This window comes from Prunus mume, linkage group LG2 (genome assembly GCF_029339155.1).
Source record: "Prunus mume cultivar Tortuosa linkage group LG2, ASM2933915v1, whole genome shotgun sequence".
In the NCBI taxonomy this organism is placed as follows: domain Eukaryota; kingdom Viridiplantae; phylum Streptophyta; class Magnoliopsida; order Rosales; family Rosaceae; genus Prunus; species Prunus mume.
The window spans coordinates 14,098,482-14,112,938 of NC_142699.1; the positions used below are offsets into that span (position 1 = coordinate 14,098,482).

At 39.2% G+C, this 14,457-nt stretch overlaps 4 protein-coding genes across 4 annotated transcripts; 3 read left to right on the forward strand and 1 right to left on the reverse strand.

The window, feature by feature from the left end:
• Positions 1-438: 438 nt before the first annotated feature.
• Positions 439-1,998, forward strand: LOC103320941 (putative pectinesterase 11). The gene is made up of 4 exons (XM_008222680.3): positions 439-899; positions 1,021-1,209; positions 1,303-1,541; positions 1,652-1,998. The coding sequence occupies exons 1-4, from the start codon at positions 510-512 to the stop codon at positions 1,839-1,841; spliced, it is 1,008 nt and encodes a 335-aa protein (XP_008220902.3). The 5' UTR covers positions 439-509; the 3' UTR covers positions 1,842-1,998.
• Positions 1,999-2,589: 591 nt separating this feature from the next.
• LOC103320861 (DNA polymerase epsilon catalytic subunit A) lies at positions 2,590-3,702 on the forward strand. Its single transcript, XM_008222600.2, has 4 exons — positions 2,590-2,772; positions 2,883-2,974; positions 3,083-3,207; positions 3,310-3,702. Exons 1-4 carry the CDS (start codon positions 2,721-2,723, stop codon positions 3,440-3,442), a joined length of 402 nt encoding a protein of 133 aa, XP_008220822.1. The 5' UTR covers positions 2,590-2,720; the 3' UTR covers positions 3,443-3,702.
• Positions 3,703-4,280: 578 nt separating this feature from the next.
• Positions 4,281-6,116, forward strand: LOC103320862 (phenylcoumaran benzylic ether reductase Betv6). The gene is made up of 5 exons (XM_008222601.2): positions 4,281-4,713; positions 4,829-4,963; positions 5,116-5,353; positions 5,446-5,649; positions 5,736-6,116. The coding sequence occupies exons 1-5, from the start codon at positions 4,531-4,533 to the stop codon at positions 5,900-5,902; spliced, it is 927 nt and encodes a 308-aa protein (XP_008220823.2). The 5' UTR covers positions 4,281-4,530; the 3' UTR covers positions 5,903-6,116.
• A 6,200-nt stretch (positions 6,117-12,316) lies between these two features.
• LOC103320864 (protein RER1B-like) lies at positions 12,317-14,394 on the reverse strand. Its single transcript, XM_008222604.3, has 4 exons — positions 14,150-14,394; positions 13,405-13,775; positions 12,730-12,910; positions 12,317-12,557 (listed from the first exon to the last, which is right to left on the reverse strand). The coding sequence occupies exons 2-4, from the start codon at positions 13,752-13,754 to the stop codon at positions 12,510-12,512; spliced, it is 579 nt and encodes a 192-aa protein (XP_008220826.1). The 5' UTR covers positions 13,755-13,775; positions 14,150-14,394; the 3' UTR covers positions 12,317-12,509.
• Between the last annotated feature and the right edge of the window lie 63 nt (positions 14,395-14,457).

Sequence of the window (14,457 nt, forward strand, 5' to 3'; positions counted from 1 at the left end):
CTCGCTCAATAACGTAATGTGCCATTAACAATACAATTTCACACAAATGACCTACTTAATCTACTTCTTAAGCTACCTCGAGACTTGTGTAACATCAATAATTCAATACGCCGCCCTTATAAGATTTTCTTATTACTGTTTATATATATATAATATCTGATCAGCTTCACCACCTCACTCCTTTTCGTTTTCAAACATTTGTTTCTTCAGTCTCAAGTAAAAATCTCCTGCTGCCGGCTTACTTCTTCTATCACTGGAGGTGGAAATTCCTTGTAATTATCTACCTCCTCCTGGCCTCCACTCGTTCCTTGTAAAAGTGGTTCTAATTCATCAGACTTAATTGCCAAGAAAACGGCCCCACCTTCCTTGGCATTCACCTATATAATCAGGAGCACCCATATTCTTCAATTCATCCATTCATCCATTTATTCTATAATTAATTATCGACCTACCTACGCAGAGATAATTAATTTTCATACACCTTTTGATCAAAGCAGATATAGTCTCTAATGGCGACCACGATGATGATCAAGTGCTTCTTTGCCATGGCCATAATATTGCATGCTTTTCTGGCCTTTTCTCAAGCGGAAGCAGACACAACGCAGGGGTCAACAGCCGTTCTCATCACGGTTGACCAGTCGGGCAAAGGGGATTACAAGAAAATACAAGATGCCATTGATGCGGTGCCGTCTAATAACGTGGATCTTGTGTTTATTAGGGTTAGGCCTGGAGTGTACGAAGAAAAAATTAGTGTGCCCGCTGACAAACCCTTCATTACAATAAGTGGCACAAAGGCAAACGACACCATAATAACATGGAACGACGGTGGGGAGATATTTGAATCTCCAACTTTCTCTGTTTTGGCTTCTGATTTTATAGGCCGGTATCTCACAATTCAGGTATATTTAAAACGCATGAAATTATATCAGATAGTCTGTTTTTTTCCTTGGTAACATCGACGAAACGAAGGAATTTTTTATATTTAATCTAATAATGTTTAATTGTTCAATATTCATTCAGAACACTTATGGAGCGGGTGGCAAAGCAGTGGCGCTAAGGGTGTCGGGAGATAGAGCAGCATTTTATGGGTGCAGAATATTGTCTTATCAGGACACCCTACTTGATGACACCGGCAGGCACTACTACAACAACTGTTATATTGAAGGAGCTACTGATTTTATATGTGGAAATGCTGCTTCTTTTTTTGAGGTAATTAACAAAATATATATATATATATATATATTTTTTTGAGTTAATTTGGTAAAGGATTAGTATATAATTGGGTTTTAATTAAATTTGCAGAGGTGTCATTTGCATTCAATTTCGGGAGGAGCAGGAGCCATAACAGCTCAACGAAGGATGTCACCTTCAGAGGACACAGGGTTCACCTTCTTCAGCTGCAAAATCAGTGGCGTCAAAACAGCAATGTTAGGAAGACCGTGGGGTGGCTATTCAAGAGTCGTCTTTGCCTTCACTTACATGTCCAGTGCCATACTTCCACAAGGTTGGGACGACTGGGGAAACTCACCCGACCAATTAAGGTATTTTTGTTTTTGTTTTTAGTTACGGTTTTAATTAATCCTTAATTTCTTACTCAAACGAACGAACTCTTCCTAATTTGGTTTTAATTTGATGATGTGTACATACATAGTACTGTTTACTATGGGCAATATAGATGTTCTGGAGCCGGAGCTGCAACATCAAAAAGAGTTGAATGGGCACGTAACCTTACGAGTGAAGAAGCTGCACCCTTCTTAACCAAGGACTCCATCAATGGCAAAGCTTGGATAAGATCAGCCCCAACCAGCTTCAAGAAGAAAGCATTTTCTACTAAGACTTAATTCAATTCTCAATACTCAATTGTGTGGAAATGTGTGTTTAGTTTTATAAACAAATTATTTATTTGTAAAGTTATCTTATTATATCATGTATGTATATTGAAATTCATTCATTCATTTGTTGACTCAACACGTTATAGTGAAAATTCGTTAATTATATGGGGACACTGGAGGCATCTCTACTTCCTGCAAATTACATCTTGACATATATATGAAAATAATTCATCTACACACGTATCAAACTGTGGTTAACAAAAAAAATAGGAATTCCTACTTCCAAGAAAGGAGGAAAGGAGGAAAATATTTTATTTTCATAGATGTCTTGCTTGTTTTATTGAAAGAAATAAAAAATTGCCAACTTTTCTTTTTTCTTTTTCTGTTTTTTTTCCTTGGATTGGATTGGATTGGAATGGAATTTGAATGGATATACATGCTGTTCCATCCAAACTCGGAAATTAGAAATGACCATACCGACATATACCGAAAAGAAAGAAAGGGAAATAGGATTAATCTTGCTCAAGCTTCCAAAAAAAGTGACGGGACGCCTTTATTTTATTATATGCAAACCTGTGGGCTGATGCTTGTATATTAATTGGCGTGTAGCTAGGCTGATACCAAAATATTCATTTTCTTGGGGATAAGAACAAAGTAAAGGATATGCATGGTCCCAGCCATGAGCCAGCCAGCCAGCTCCAAAGTCTCAAGTCACACACACAATTGTTCCTGTGTATATAAAGACTAATTTGTGAATAAATTAATTTACAGCAAGTGAGGAAGTGTAGATTATTCACAGGATCAGGAAGAAGAGTAGAAAGTCATTTGTGTTCAGTTTCAAAGCAATCGGAGGAAATACATATATATATATATATATATATATCATACATGGGTTCACTCATGGCAGGATGGGACTCACCCGTTCTAAATTCCAAACCAGGTAAGGTAATCTCAATTTCTAATTAACTTAATTTTGAATTAATCCGTGGTATATGTATTGTGTTTGTCAATTCATTCACTCAAGCTTTATTTCTATTTCTATTTCTTCAGATGTTTGCAAGAGGAATCAATCACTCACCAAGGACGAGATTGAAGCTTACTGGAGAGCCAACAATGAATCTCATCATACCACCACTACTCAGGTTTGTGAAAATCCTTGTCAAGTTTCGCTTCTTTTTTCCTTTTCTTTTTTGTGGTAAAATGAAAAGAAAAAGAAAAGAAAAAGTTGGGTGCTTACTTATGCATGACAGGAAATCAAAGCTGATGATGAATCGGGAAGAAAATTACAGAAATCAAGCTCTTTTCCTGTAGCCAAAACTAAGGAGACAGATATTGATAAAACAAACGCTCACAAAATCAGAAACAACAAGGGCTGGTAAGCTCATCAACTTCTTAACCCACCCAATTAATTAATTAATTAAAGAACAATTAGTAATTTTATGCCTCCTTCCTTCCTTCCATGGCGATGGTGGTACAGGTGGACTTTAAGCAATTGGGCATTTCTGAATGAACCCCCTCTGTGGGAAGGCGCTTCCAACACGTACGCATCACAGTTCCACGTACCCAACTGGGCCCCCAAATCAGACACTCCTGACCAAATTACTACTTGATCTGTTCCTACCAGGCCCAAATCTGCAAGCCCATATTATTCATGGGCTCCTATGCCACTCACCTTTTTCCTTTTTCTTTTTTCGTATATGAGTTATGAGTTTGTTTGTTGTCAACTTGTCACGGTTGGTCGGTTGAGTGTTTCTCTGACTTGTACAAATTATGAGATGATACTTTCATGTAAGCTGTGTTTTCTTTAGTGCTTTATTGTTGTGTTTTTCTGTTAAAAATTTCATATTTATGCAAGGTGTTATTAGAGCTCCGTGTTCGAATCTCTCTCTCGTTATATTTATTATGCTGAATTGCAGTGTTGGAAATGATTTTGAGGACTAATAGACATTTTGTCTGAACTAGGCTGCTGGTTGAAAATGCTCTTACAATATTTGGTTGGAGTGAGTGAGCTTGAAGGTCGTTTTGAGTGAGCTTGAAGGTCGTTTTTTTATCGAAGAAATGATTCTTTTGTAAGTAGTTGAATGCAAACAAACATGATCATCAAGGCATTCTTAGCCTTCACACTATAATCATGTTGCCTTTTCTAAATCCGTATTATTTGCAAGTGGTATGATAAAAATTGTGATCTTTATTGAATAAAAATATCACTCCAAAAAAGGAGCTGGGCCCTATTTTACACAATGATAATTTAATTCAATCCCTATTAATAAAAAATTATGAACGTCTACCATGTTACCGGCACTGCAGGATTCATTCTAGAATGATAAAATGGACAGAGTCCAGATCTTGCCCCTTCACCAACCTCCCCTTTTAGAACATATAAGAGGGTAATGATGACTTTTCATGCAGCATTGTTGGCTTTTAAATGAAGCAAAATTATAGAGGACATGGATATCTCAACCAAAGTTAGTTGATGGTGGTGGGGGAGGATAATATTCTCCCAAAGTCGAATTAAAAAAGGTGGTGAACAGTCACAGCCACCATACGACTTCCACCTAGAAAGCATGATAGGTTATTATATAATTTCCTCCATAAATTCTGCTCATGCGCAACCTCTCTGTTTATTTCATAACTTGAAAACACAAAATTTTATAAAAGAAGAAGAAGAAGAAGAAGAATTTGATCATTCTAATTTGCAATGGCTGAGAGGAGCAAGGTTTTGATCATTGGAGGCACAGGCTACATTGGCAAGTTCATTGTTGAAGCCAGCGCAAAGGCTGGCCATCCAACCTTTGCTCTTGTCAGAGAGGCCACGGCCAACGACCCTGCCAAGTCCACCCTCATTCGCAATTTCAACAACTTGGGTGTCACTCTGCTCTACGTACGTTTATATTATTTAATACATCACTCTATGTTTGTGCTTAATTATGTTTACTCACTTAATTATACATGGTAGTTAATTTCATAGCCGAGTTTGTTGTGCAATGTTTGTGCAGGGGGATCTTTATGACCATGAGAGCTTGGTGAAGGCGATCAAACAGGTGGACGTGGTGATATCAACTGTAGGTCACTTGGTACTTGCTGACCAGACCAAGATCATTGCTGCCATTAAAGAAGCTGGAAATGTCAAGGTTGGTTGGTGCCTGCCTCTAAATTCTAATTGCAACTACTCAAACTCTCGTATATGCGTTGCACTAGTTAGTCAACACAGTGAGTCCGTCCATTTGCATTTAATTTAATTAATTAGTATTTAATTGATGAATATATACGTTTTTTTATGCAGAGATTTTTTCCGTCGGAGTTTGGAAACGATGTGGATCGTGTGCATGCAGTGGAGCCAGCTAAGTCTGCATTCGCAATCAAAGTCCAAATCCGGCGCGCCATAGAGGCGGAGGGCATCCCCTACACTTACGTGTCCAGCAACTGCTTTGCTGGCTATTTTCTGCCCACTTTGGCACAGCCCGGCGTCAGTTCTCCACCCAGAGACAAAGTCATTATCTTAGGGGATGGAAATCCAAAGGGTGATTATCTCAGATTCCAATTGCATTCACAAATTTTGGCACTCTTTTCTCTCTTCTTTTTTTCTTTCTAATTTTTGTTTTTGTTGCTGCAGCTGTCTTCAACAAGGAAGAGGACATTGGAACTTATACCATCAGGGCCGTTGATGACCCAAGAACATTGAACAAGATTGTCTACATCAAGCCACCCGGAAACATTTACTCATTCAATGAGCTTGTTGCCTTGTGGGAGAAGAAGATTGGCAAAGTCCTTGAAAAGGTCTATGTTCCAGAGGACAAGCTTCTCCAGGACATTCAAGGTCAGTAATTTAAGGCAATGTTTGAAAACAATGAAAAGTTTGCTTGCCATTGGTGTTAGTTAATCTGTGACTAAATATTGTTGCAGAGGCCCCAATTCCAATCAATGTGATATTAGCAATCAACCACTCAGTGTTCGTGAAGGGAGATCATACCAACTTCGAGATCGAGCCATCGTTCGGAGTGGAGGCTTCTGAGCTGTACCCTGATGTCAAGTACACCCCCGTGGAAGACTACCTCGACCAATTTGTTTAGAAACTACTAAGACACTGCTGCTAAGCTGTTTACTGAATTATCTCAGAACAAAAATAATTTAATTTTAAGTACGTAATTGTTGTTTGAGCGAAATGGAAAGTGTTTGTGCAGTACGAGTTTCCTGTCTTCTTAATATCAACACGAACCTGGATGGAGTTTGTTTGTGATGAAACATAAATCTACTTCTACATCAACAAAGTGTTTTATGCATTTACATTTGTGGTTGGTTCTGGTTTTTTGAGAGATGCCAAGCACTGTCGTCGCAATTTTTAGATGAAACCGTGACACCGTCACTTGGACACAGAACAGAACACCCATCACAAGCACAGAGATGGTTGTGGCATGGGTGGTCACATTTTTATTACTGCACTATCCCTTATATTAGAAGCCTATTTACATTTGGTGGTTCGAATTGCAGCAAATTATGATACCAAAGTATCAACACAATTAATTGAGCCTTTTGTCTTGCTTAGGAGACAGCCCCAGTGTCAGCAACTCCCAACTTAGACAATGACAAAAACATCCATTATTCAATGTCTTTGCTCACATCACCAATGTTGTTTGGTCAGCTAAATTATGCTTTAATTTTCCTTGTACAACCTAACATCCCAGTAAACGAAATAAACAACAGTATACTTGAAAAACCAGTGCACTTGTTTTCCTTGCATTGACATGTCACATTTACATTGTTTCTCCGGGAGATAACCGGAGAGCCTCAAACCGAAAAGTCATGAGCTCTGTCTCGGAAGTAGCTTTCATGCATCAAGAAAAATCTAAACTAAAAATACTCTGGTCTTGAATTTTGTATAGTTTGGACATTTAGTCTGATGCACTCACGTTAACTTGAACTTGGTATTTTTGATCATCAATCTCAAAGATTCTAACAAGCCCTTTCCAATATTGGTTTCTCTAGCCTCCAGAATCTGGTTTCAGGTCTGAAGTTGGAGTTGGTGCAGGTGCTTCTGTGGTTGCTCTGCTTCTTTGATATCTCATGATTTCTATCATTCTTCTAGCCTTGATTCCTTCAATTTTCTCACCTGCCAAACATGAAGCAGAAGAGAAAGAGGTTACAAAAATCATTTCAAAGTGTCAAGATTTCAGAGCACAACTACAACAGTAAAACAAAATTTTCCATATCTCTCACTATTTCTTACCATTTGAATCCAAGTAGGGTTTTGAAGTCTCTGAGAGGAGAATGAGTGTGGGCGTGATGAGAGTGAGGGCAGCCCAGAAGAAGAATATCACGACGTAGGTTCTCCCACTCATTTGTTGCCCGTTTGGGGTGGAGGAAAAGCTGGTGGTTTAGTGGGAGGAAAATATTATGTTTTGAGGGTTTTAATGGAATGATCGGAAGTCAGAAAGAGGAAGAGAGAGGGAGAGAGAGAGAGAGAGGAGGAGAGAAGACTGAAATCATTAGCTGGCCATGCCCAAATAATTTTGAGATTATAAAATACAAAACTTATTTTCACATGAATTGTTTGATAAAACAAAGTCAAGTAATAACAAATTAACAACTACTTTGCACTTGTGATTTCGTTGTTCAGTTGTTGGAGGGTTGTTATACCAATTAGGTGTATGAATTGGACATCTATCTGGCATCTCAAAGCCTAAGTAGTCAGAATCTCCCACAACCCACCTGGAAATGATTTTCCTAATCACAAGCACAACCCCCTTGCTTACGACCTCCATTTAATACCATGATAATAATAATATAATGCTCAGAATCGCCATTCACTATAGCTCATGTAAATTTCTCAATTGCAAACATTTTTCTGTAATAAAAAGAGGGGTCTGCTAGAATAGGTCACCCGAATTTTATTTCGTCAGCAAGCAAAGCAGAAGAAGAATGAAAATACAGGAAAATATTACACAACACATTAAATCCTAATAGTAAGCAAAATTCAACATGTCAACGAACTTTGCTGAGTGTTAACTGTTAGTATGAAATTGTGTTCGTATTTCCTAAAACTTAGTATAGGTTTGAAAGTGTCATTTAGTTAGATGGTTGAAGCAAAATTGCTGTATCTGATTTTCCAAAAACTGTAGGATTGAAACAGCTCAGCAATTCCTGAATTCTAGAATTGTGACTTAACACGTATGAGACATTTGATATGAAGGGTAAAACACATCATTTTTTATGCACTAACGTATTTTGGAATCTAATATGATTTTATTTCCCTGATATTTCTTGATTTTAATCAATTATAATCTATTTAGGAGTGCATCTCATTTAGGCATATTTTGCAATATCTTTTATTTATTATTTCTTTCTTTCATGAATAAATCATTACTTATATTTTAAGTAAAATCATGTTTTTAATCATATCGCATTATTAAAGGTGGTGTTATATTCTTGGTAACATGGAAAGTGTTCATAAAAACTAAAAACATTTGAACACTGCACTTTTCCTAAAATCTGGTACCGCCTAGTTTCAGTCTCTGTCATCACCACTTGTAAGTTGCAGCAGGCTTCTTCCGTGTACACGTACAAGCGCACTTTAGTTCATATACGCATCTGCACACTGCACAACAAACAATGTGTTTGTGACTGACTATTCTCAAATCAACAAAGAACCATCTTCACTACTCAAGTTATTTTCCATTCAGCTCTATCAAGAGCCAGTTAGTTACCCCATTATCCACCATGCGGCCATGCCTTTCCCCACACAGTATATTTGGTCACTCTGTTCCTACTTTAGATCATACCCAATGAATAAAAAACGGAGAGCAGAAAAGGAAGTAAAACAATTCCTATATAATATACGACTAGCTTTGCCAAAAGACGATCAAACATTTTGCTAATCACAAAAGACGATTTTTGTTATGGAAAATAAAACAGATTACAATGGTGGTTTCATATCTAAATTCTAAGCGGATCTGTGCAAATTTCTAAACTTATTTACTAGTTGAGGTCGAAGTGATTTGTTCGTGTGTTATCTGTTTCTGAATCCCAATTAAAAGAGGATAAATATTTATTGTTTAAACTCTTGGCTCTGTGTGGAAACTTTTCCTAAATCCGTAAGGGAGTTGAAAGGAGTAACCTGGCCAAAGCTTTAGCTACTTGAACTCCTAGCTCTGCATGGATAGCAACTCTATATATTCCTTACCTAGGACGTGCAAAATCCTACGTATTGTTATATTATTCGACATACATGACTAGTGGTATCAAGCTCTCTTTTGCCATGCTCTTCTTCTTGTTCTATGCTTTTATGGTGACGGGTGTGCTCTCTCAAGCACCCCCAACCCCACCAATTTCTCTAACCGTCGATCAGTCCGGCAATGGTGACTACACTAAAATACAAGACGCCATTGATGCCGTGCCGTCTAACAACGCCGCGCGTGTGTCTATTTTGGTTCGACCTGGTGTCTACCAAGAAAAAATTTATGTGCCTATAGACAAACCCTTTATAACAATGAGTGGCACAAACACAGAGCATACCATAATAACATGGAACCAAGCAGGATGGATAAATCAAACCTCAGTCTTCACTGTGTGGGCTTCTGATTTTATAGGGCGCCAACTCACAATTCAGGTATATATAGTCTTGTTTTTCTAGACTACGAATTGAGAAATTTTTATATGTTCACCACGTGGTGGTGTCATCCAATAAATATAGGGACATGTGAGTTATTATCTAACTTACTGCATTTCTTTTATAACATGTGACGCATTACAAATATTTCATATGTCTTAGTTTATTGGATGGTACACGTGGTGTAAAAACCCAAAAATTACTCGTACGAATTATATATATATATATATTGTTTGAACACATATTTAATTTTACTTAATTTGAATGGGTGAGTGTAGAATACATATGGAACCGGTGACAAAACAGTGGCACTAAGAGTATCAGGAGACAGAGCAGCATTCTATGGGTGCAGAATTTTGTCTCATCAAGATGCCTTATTTGACGAGATTGGCAAGCACTACTACAAAGACTGCTACATTCAAGGAGACACTGATTTTATATTTGGAAGCGCTGATTCTTTATATGAGGTATACATCTACGTACCATTTAATTACTTCATTGTTAATTAAATATTAATTAGTATATACTGGAGATTAACTAAGTGATTAATTTGCAGAATTGTCACTTGCATACACTTTCGGGTCAAAACGGCGCTATAACGGCCCAACGGAGGACTTCTCCTTTAGAGGAATCTGGGTTCACCTTTTTGTGGTGCAACATAACCGGCGTCAAAACGGCACTCCTGGGAAGGCCATGGGGGCCATATGCCAGAGTCATATTTGCCTACACTCAAATGTCAAATGTAATTCTGCCACAAGGCTGGGACAGTTGGAGGCTATCACCCTACAACTTGAAGGTATATATTTTTGAGTGCTTAATTTTTTAATTACTCTATTTTATTTTAATCTTTGATCGGTTTTGTACTTTGGTTTTAATTTGATGTGTACGTGCTCATGCAGTAAGGTTTTCTATGGGGAATACAACTGTTTTGGACCGGGAGCCGTGACAACACGAAGAGTTAATTGGGCACACAAGCTTACCACCAGAGAATTTGTACCCTTCATGGCTCAGGCTAGTGCCCTTCGGCGTACGATAATTGGTCTTGACGGAGGAAGAGGGCAACATGTAGCTCCAACTATGGTTCGTCCCGGCAGCGGAGGAGGAGGTGGAGGAGAGCAACATGGAGCTTCCACTCCCATTGGAAGAGAAGGAAACAAAGGGAAGGAGAATGAGAGAAATAGACAAGGCGCTCCACCTCGAGCTCTCACTGCCACGCCCGCTCCCATTGGAGGAGAAGCCGCTCCACCTCGAGCTCTCACTGCCCCGCCCCCTCCCATTGGAGTAGAAGGCACTCCACCTCTAGTTCTCACTGCCCCACCCCCTCTCATTGGAGGAGAAGGCACTCCACCTCCATCTCTCACTGCCACGCCTCCACCTCGAGCTCTCACTGCCCCGCCCCCTCCCATTGGAGGAGAAGGCACTCCACCTCTAGTTCTCACTGCCCCACCCCCTCTCATTGGAGGAGAAGGCACTCCACCTCCACTCTCTCATTGGAGGAGAAGGCACTGCCACGCCTCCACCTCGAACTCTCACTGCCCTGCCCCCTCCCATTGGAGGAGAAGGCACTCCACCTCTAGTTCTCACTGCCCCACCCCCTTTCATTGGAGGAGAAGGCACTCCACCTCTAGTTCTCACTGCCCCACCCCCTCTCATTGGAGGAGAAGGCACCCCACCTCCATCTCTCACTGCCACGCCTCCACCTCGAGCTCTCACTGCCCCGCCCCCTCCCATTGGAGGAGAAGGCACTCCACCTCCATGCCCCACCCCCTCTCATTGGAGGAGAAGGCTGCCACGCCCCCTCCCATTGGAGAAGGAGAAGGAGAGGGAAACAAAGAGAAGGAGAATGGGAGAAATAGCCCAGAGCAGGCTCCCGCTTCCGCTGCATGGCTCATCATTGAGGGGTCGAATAATGATGTGGAACGGAGTAGTGGTTCTCCTCGAGTGGGTGCAGCCCCTCTAGGTCTTCTGGGGTCTTTTCTCTTTATATTTTTATAAGATTCTAATATTCTAGATTTGTACAAACTTGTTTGTAAAGCCTTTTTTTAATAAACTCGACAGGTTTAGAAATTGAGTTTTTTTTTTTTTTTTTCAGTTTTCTCTTCCATTGACCGAAGAAAAATCTTGTAATTTCTTGGACCACTTTGTGTTTTATATGGTGCCTGTGTGTTGTTCATACTAGTAGTTTCATTCGTTGTGATGATTTCTATCGTTCTTCTAGCCTTGATTCCTTCAGTTTTCTCACCTGCCAAACATAGCAGCAAAGAAGAGGTTACAATAATTTCAAAGTGTCAAGAAATCACAGTACAACTACACGGTGAAACAAAAATTTCATATCTCGCTATTTTCTTACCATTTGAATCCAAGTAGGGTTTTGAAGTCTCTGAGAGGAAAATGAGTGTTGGGGTGATGACAGTGAGGACAGTCAGAAGAAGAATATCTCCCACTCATTTGTTGCCCGTTTGGTGGGAGGCAAATATTATGTTTTGAGGGTTTTAATGGAATGATTGAAAGACAGAAAGAGGAAGAGAGAGAGAGAGAGGAGGGGAGAAGACCTGAACTCATTAGCTGGCCATGCCCAAATAATTTTGAGATTATAAAATACAAAACTTATTTTCACATAAATTGTTCTCATTGTTTTCATAAAACAAAGTCAAGTAATAACAACTTAGCAACTACACTTGCACTTGTGATTTCGTTGTTCAGTTGTTGGAGGGTTGTTCTACCAATTAGGTGTATGATTTGGACATCTAGACTATCTGGCATCTCAAAGTCTAAGTCAGAATCTCCCACATCCCAACTGGAAATTTTTTATTAAGTGGTTTCGTCAGCAAGTAAAGCAGAAGAAGAACGAAAATACAGGAAAATATCACGAAAACACAGATTCATGAAGAGTGAGAATATATATTTATGCAAGATAAGTTGCCACTGCACATTAAATCCTAATTGTATGCAAAATTCAACATATCTACGGATTTTCCAGAGTGTTAACATAGAAAGTGTTCAGAAAAACTAGAAACACTTGAACACTGCACTTCTCTCGTTCACTTTTCCTAAAAGCTGGTACCACCAAAGTTTCAGTCTGAACCACCACTACTTGTAGCTGGCTTCTTCCCTGTATACCTCTGTAAGAACCACCAAACGGAACAAGTAAATATGTTGCACTTACAGAAACTCTCAAATAAAAAATAAAAATTTCGACCACAAATTTCGTTTCAAAAGGCGTCAGTGGAGGGGAGGAGATGGTTTAAGAGATCAAAGGGTAATGGTGGCTGTTCAACATTCTAGAGCTCTCACCTGCTTCCCAATGCTGAATGGTATATATTTGTACTTAATCATGTGCAGAATTTGGCGCTTCATTGTAAGAACAAAAAGAACAATCCAATAACAGAGGAGAATGGGCCAGAAAACAGGGACATCAAATATGGAAAAGAAGGTCATCAGAAATGCCACACAGAAAGCCTTTGTAATGGAATACCTGAAACCACATAATCAAAAGAATAAATCATCGATTCTCAATTAGTAGTCGTAAAAGCCCACCAAACACATACCAACAAACACATACACGCACGCTTTAGTTGCATACATGTATGAGCCCACTGCACAGCAAACAATGTGTTTGTACAATGACTATCCTCAAATCAACAAAGAACCATCTTCACTACTTAAGTCATTCCATGCCTTAACCCACAAAATATATTTGGTCATTCTGTTGTTCCTGAGGTGCAATCAGCTGAATGTAAATGATAAACGATCACGTTGACTTATCAGGCTTCCTACTAAGTTCACACTTCTTCCATTCTATATAAGTAAACACCTTTTAAATACGTACACATAAGTAACCAAACATTTTAAATTAGCTATAAACCTAAAGTTCATACAACCGAAAAAAAAAAAAACCAGTGCAAAAAAGGAAGTAAAACAATTCCTATATAATATGACTAGATTTGACAAGGGAAGTTCTTCAATTACCAGAACTTGAACTCGGGTAGCCGGCGGATGAATGGCTTAAACTCATCTGAACCTCTTGTTGGCAGTGAAGCCCCATCCAAGGCTTCAAGCTCTGGATCAACCTTTGGTGAGAGAAACCCAATCAATAGATTCAAGATATAGATTCCCAGACCATACGACACAATATAAAACCCTTGAACATAGTAAACTCGGAGCACATAAATGGCTGCTACAGCAAGAGTCCCCAGCCACCTATAGACAGGGTTAGGGGTCGAACGGTCCAAATAGTACTGAAATGTTCTTGAAAACTCGTCTCTCCACTTGGCAAACGGCGCCACAGCAGAGCCAGCATCAGCCCCCACTCCTTCCATGAGATATTACCCCCTAATTTCCTGAGAATCCAAACGAAGCAATAGTTTAATTTAAAAGATTACACTTGGTCTGGTTTCCAAAAATCATTTAAGTATGCAAAAACCAGATTGAATGCATGGCCAAACAGTTCAACTCACGCATATATTAATGGAAAATCTCACCTAGCTCCCAAGTAAATAAATAATTTCTGGAACATAATTAATTCGGAAAACAAAACCCTAACTAATCTCTCAAACCCATTCTGTGTTCAAACGTTTTTCTAATCACAAAAGACGATTTCTTCCTAGAAAATAAAAGAGATTACAAAGGTAGGTTTGATTATTATGCCAACAAATCCAACAATTTAGTCTAATTTAGAAAAATCGAGGGAGGGAGAGATAGAAGACAGCTTTACCTCGAATAAAAGCGAAGTACCAGATGAGAGAATCTATTTTTATATCTAAATTCTAAGCGGATCTGTGTAAATTTCTAAACTTATTTACTAGTTGAGGACGAAGCGATTTGTTCGTGTTTATCTGTTTCTGTTTTTCCAGAAACGGAGGAAAACCAGGAAGGGGAAGAACCTCGCACGCAGTCTCCAATTGCGCCCGCGCGGTTAAAGGCGCCGAAACGCACCGCATAGTGCCCGACTCATTAACTGCTTCGTGCCTGACTCATTAACCGCGTCTTTGAAAGGCCATTTGGTTTAGCGGCTAATTAAAT

Bases quoted from the DNA above. Each gene is read 5' to 3' on its own strand.
- LOC103320941 (XM_008222680.3), top strand. From the start codon at position 510: ATGGCGACCACGATGATGATCAAGTGCTTCTTTGCCATGGCCATAATA. The intron at 900-1,020 runs GTATATTTAAAA...ATATTCATTCAG, and splicing joins GCCGGTATCTCACAATTCAG to AACACTTATGGAGCGGGTGG. The intron at 1,542-1,651 runs GTATTTTTGTTT...GTACATACATAG, and splicing joins AACTCACCCGACCAATTAAG to TACTGTTTACTATGGGCAAT.
- LOC103320861 (XM_008222600.2), top strand. From the start codon at position 2,721: ATGGGTTCACTCATGGCAGGATGGGACTCACCCGTTCTAAATTCCAAA. The intron at 2,773-2,882 runs GTAAGGTAATCT...CTATTTCTTCAG, and splicing joins CGTTCTAAATTCCAAACCAG to ATGTTTGCAAGAGGAATCAA. The intron at 3,208-3,309 runs GTAAGCTCATCA...ATGGTGGTACAG, and splicing joins ATCAGAAACAACAAGGGCTG to GTGGACTTTAAGCAATTGGG.
- LOC103320862 (XM_008222601.2), top strand. From the start codon at position 4,531: ATGGCTGAGAGGAGCAAGGTTTTGATCATTGGAGGCACAGGCTACATT. The intron at 4,964-5,115 runs GTTGGTTGGTGC...TTTTTTATGCAG, and splicing joins AAGAAGCTGGAAATGTCAAG to AGATTTTTTCCGTCGGAGTT. The intron at 5,650-5,735 runs GTCAGTAATTTA...ATATTGTTGCAG, and splicing joins GCTTCTCCAGGACATTCAAG to AGGCCCCAATTCCAATCAAT.
- LOC103320864 (XM_008222604.3), bottom strand. From the start codon at position 13,754: ATGGAAGGAGTGGGGGCTGATGCTGGCTCTGCTGTGGCGCCGTTTGCC. The intron at 12,911-13,404 runs GTAATTGAAGAA...ATGTGGTTTCAG, and splicing joins CTACCCGAGTTCAAGTTCTG to GTATTCCATTACAAAGGCTT. The intron at 12,558-12,729 runs GTGAGAGCTCTA...TGGTTCTTACAG, and splicing joins CATTCAGCATTGGGAAGCAG to AGGTATACAGGGAAGAAGCC.